The 2,526-nt window shown below is 35.0% G+C and overlaps 1 protein-coding gene across 2 annotated transcripts; it reads left to right on the top strand.

Moving 5' to 3' along the window:
* The first annotated feature begins 253 nt into the window (after positions 1 to 253).
* On the top strand, positions 254 to 1,874 carry LOC108980424 (putative 4-hydroxy-4-methyl-2-oxoglutarate aldolase 3). 2 transcript variants are annotated; one of them, XM_018951340.2, is made up of 2 exons: positions 254 to 571; positions 1,116 to 1,846. In XM_018951340.2, the coding sequence occupies exon 2, from the start codon at positions 1,125 to 1,127 to the stop codon at positions 1,623 to 1,625; it is 501 nt and encodes a 166-aa protein (XP_018806885.2). In that variant the 5' UTR covers positions 254 to 571; positions 1,116 to 1,124; the 3' UTR covers positions 1,626 to 1,846. The 2 variants fall into 2 exon arrangements, with proteins under 2 accessions (XP_018806885.2, XP_035543897.1); XM_035688004.1 differs by having other exon boundaries at positions 403 to 571; positions 1,108 to 1,874.
* The last annotated feature ends 652 nt before the right edge of the window (positions 1,875 to 2,526 follow it).

The raw sequence follows: 2,526 nt of genomic DNA, 5'->3' as shown, positions 1-2,526 counted from the left end.
TGTCTTTTTATTTTTATTTATTTTTTCTTTTACTTTTGATTACTTTCACAAGTCACAACTGCTCCGTTAGCCGGCAAAATATACTAAGAACAGCAATCAATTAAAAAAACACCTTGTAAGACTCATTCAAAGCAGAGTAGCTAGATTCTACATTGTCTTTTTTCTTTCTTCCTAAACAAACGCCATTCAGTTTCACTCCCCAGCTCTTTTCGCTACCAATATAACCGCAAAACCAGAGTTCCGTACTTCTGCAATTCAAGCTCAATATCACAAAGAAATTACTGTGATTAATGATTACGGTACAGAAATTTTAAAGAAAATGATATTTTAATTATTTATTGCTAAAAGACAATTTGACAAAAAGGGAAATTTATTTTTCTTTCTTTTTTTTTGGTAAAAAGAATGAATGGATAATTGGTTGAAGAAGATGGGTGGGGCGCGGCACACGAGCCAAGAAGATCATGTGGGCGTCAATTTATTAACAGCTATCTCGTAAAATTCATACAGAAGAACAACGCACTCTGCTAGCGAATTAATCAGACGACATCCTTTCTTTGTCCTCCTAATCCTGGTAAGCATAGTTTTTCAGTCCAAGTATTCATGATCTAATTGACGGATTATAGATTTTAGTTGGATTACGGATAAGATTTTTCTCGAGGTAAATCCATTGATTCTGCAATGTTCTTTTCAATAATTTTGCCTGGGTTTTGAATCATCCTTTATCGTATGCTCTAGACTGCAATCCTTTTCTAAGAGAATTCTAGGGATTTGCCCCAGCTTTTGATAGAACGATCTGCCCAATTTGGTTCAATTACTGATTCAGTTGGATGATTCTATATTTCTCCACTGGTAATTACACACTTCAATAGCCCTTTTACCAAAACCCAAAGGAAATTCTTGAGGCTGCAAACCTTTGATGCAACCTCTAAAATCAATCTTAAGCCACTTCCCCTAATATTTGTTTTAGCCGATCAGGCACATCCCTGGAAAAAATGTACGTAGGACATAGTTGGTCAAGGAAAGTGGAAACATTAAAAAAATCTTGATGAGATTATTCTCTTGTTGTTGTTATCTGTGGTATTGCATCTTTTGATATTAGACAGTTACATGTGCAGGAAAAAAACATGGCTGCCATACCAACTGCAGAAGTTTGTGATACAAATGTATCATATTTGGCAAATGGTGATCTGCGTGTGCTGCAACCAATCTTCCAGAGTTATGGGCAGCGTCGAACATTCTCAGGCCCCGTCGTCACTCTCAAGGTGTTTGAGGACAATGTATTGGTGAGGGAGCTTCTTGAAACCAAGGGTGAAGGAAGAGTTCTGGTTATAGATGGTGGAGGAAGCATGAGATGTGCTTTGGTGGGTGGGAATTTGGGACAATTGGCTCAAAATATGGGGTGGGCTGGTGTTGTAGTAAACGGCTGCATTAGAGATGTTGATGAGATTAATGGATGTGATATTGGGGTAAGAGCCTTGGGACCTAATCCTGTGAAATCCAATAAAAAGGGCATTGGTGAAAAGTATGTCCCTGTACACATTGCAGGAACCTTGATCCGTGATGGGGAATGGCTGTATGCAGATAGTGATGGCATCCTTGTCTCCAAATCTGAGCTGTCGATCTGAAGCATCGTTTTTCAAGAGTTGCACGCCGAGGACGCCATGAATAAAGAGAACTGATCGAGTGCTGAAATCAGGAGTGTTCCAAGTTTGTCAGAGATCTCCAGGGAATGAGTTTTGAAGTGTAGTTTTTTCTGGTATTGGTTTTATTGTTGTTCCACATTAATATTGGAAGTTTTTAGACCAAACAACAAAACATTGAAATTTGGCTTAAAAATAGTTCAGAAGCAAAATAAAGAAAATATAGTTAAATTTTAAAAATGTTCTTTGATTCTTGATTTAATCTTGATGTGTTTGAATTTAGAAAAAAAATATATTTTATTCAATAGTGGTAAAATAGTTGTAGATCGGTTTTTAGTCTATCAATACCCAGGAAAGAAAGACTACTCCGTCTATTTTAATAAAACTCATATAGTTAGGAGCGTAAATGAATCAGTCCAAATGATTGCTTGCCAATATTTACTCGGTCAATTTCGAATCAGCTCAACTTGTAAAAAAAAAAAGGTCATGAAAGTAGAAATTAGCTCGATTAGTAAATGATTTATACTTGATTAAGCTCGATTCGAGTCAGTTAAAACCTGTTAAAGCTCGCTCTCATTAACTCAACTCAATTATAGTTCAATCATAATGTATGTATACGTATTAAATTTAATAATATAAGTATTATACTAAACTTTATAAGGAATATGTAATTTACTTGTATCTATATGTTGAATGTAATCTATAGCTAAATGCTAGTTAGTTAAATACTTAAGTGATTAAATTATAGTGACTAGTTGATAATATGTATAATAGTTAGTAGGTTGGACTTAGTAGTTTCATGTAATAGAATGTAGGAACTATATAGGAAGTATTTATATATATATTGTTGTATAACGTGTATACGACCTACACACATCATGTCACC

This window comes from Juglans regia, chromosome 3 (assembly GCF_001411555.2).
Source record: "Juglans regia cultivar Chandler chromosome 3, Walnut 2.0, whole genome shotgun sequence".
Lineage (NCBI taxonomy): Eukaryota > Viridiplantae > Streptophyta > Magnoliopsida > Fagales > Juglandaceae > Juglans > Juglans regia.
This window is presented reverse-complemented; position numbering and strand designations above follow the sequence as displayed.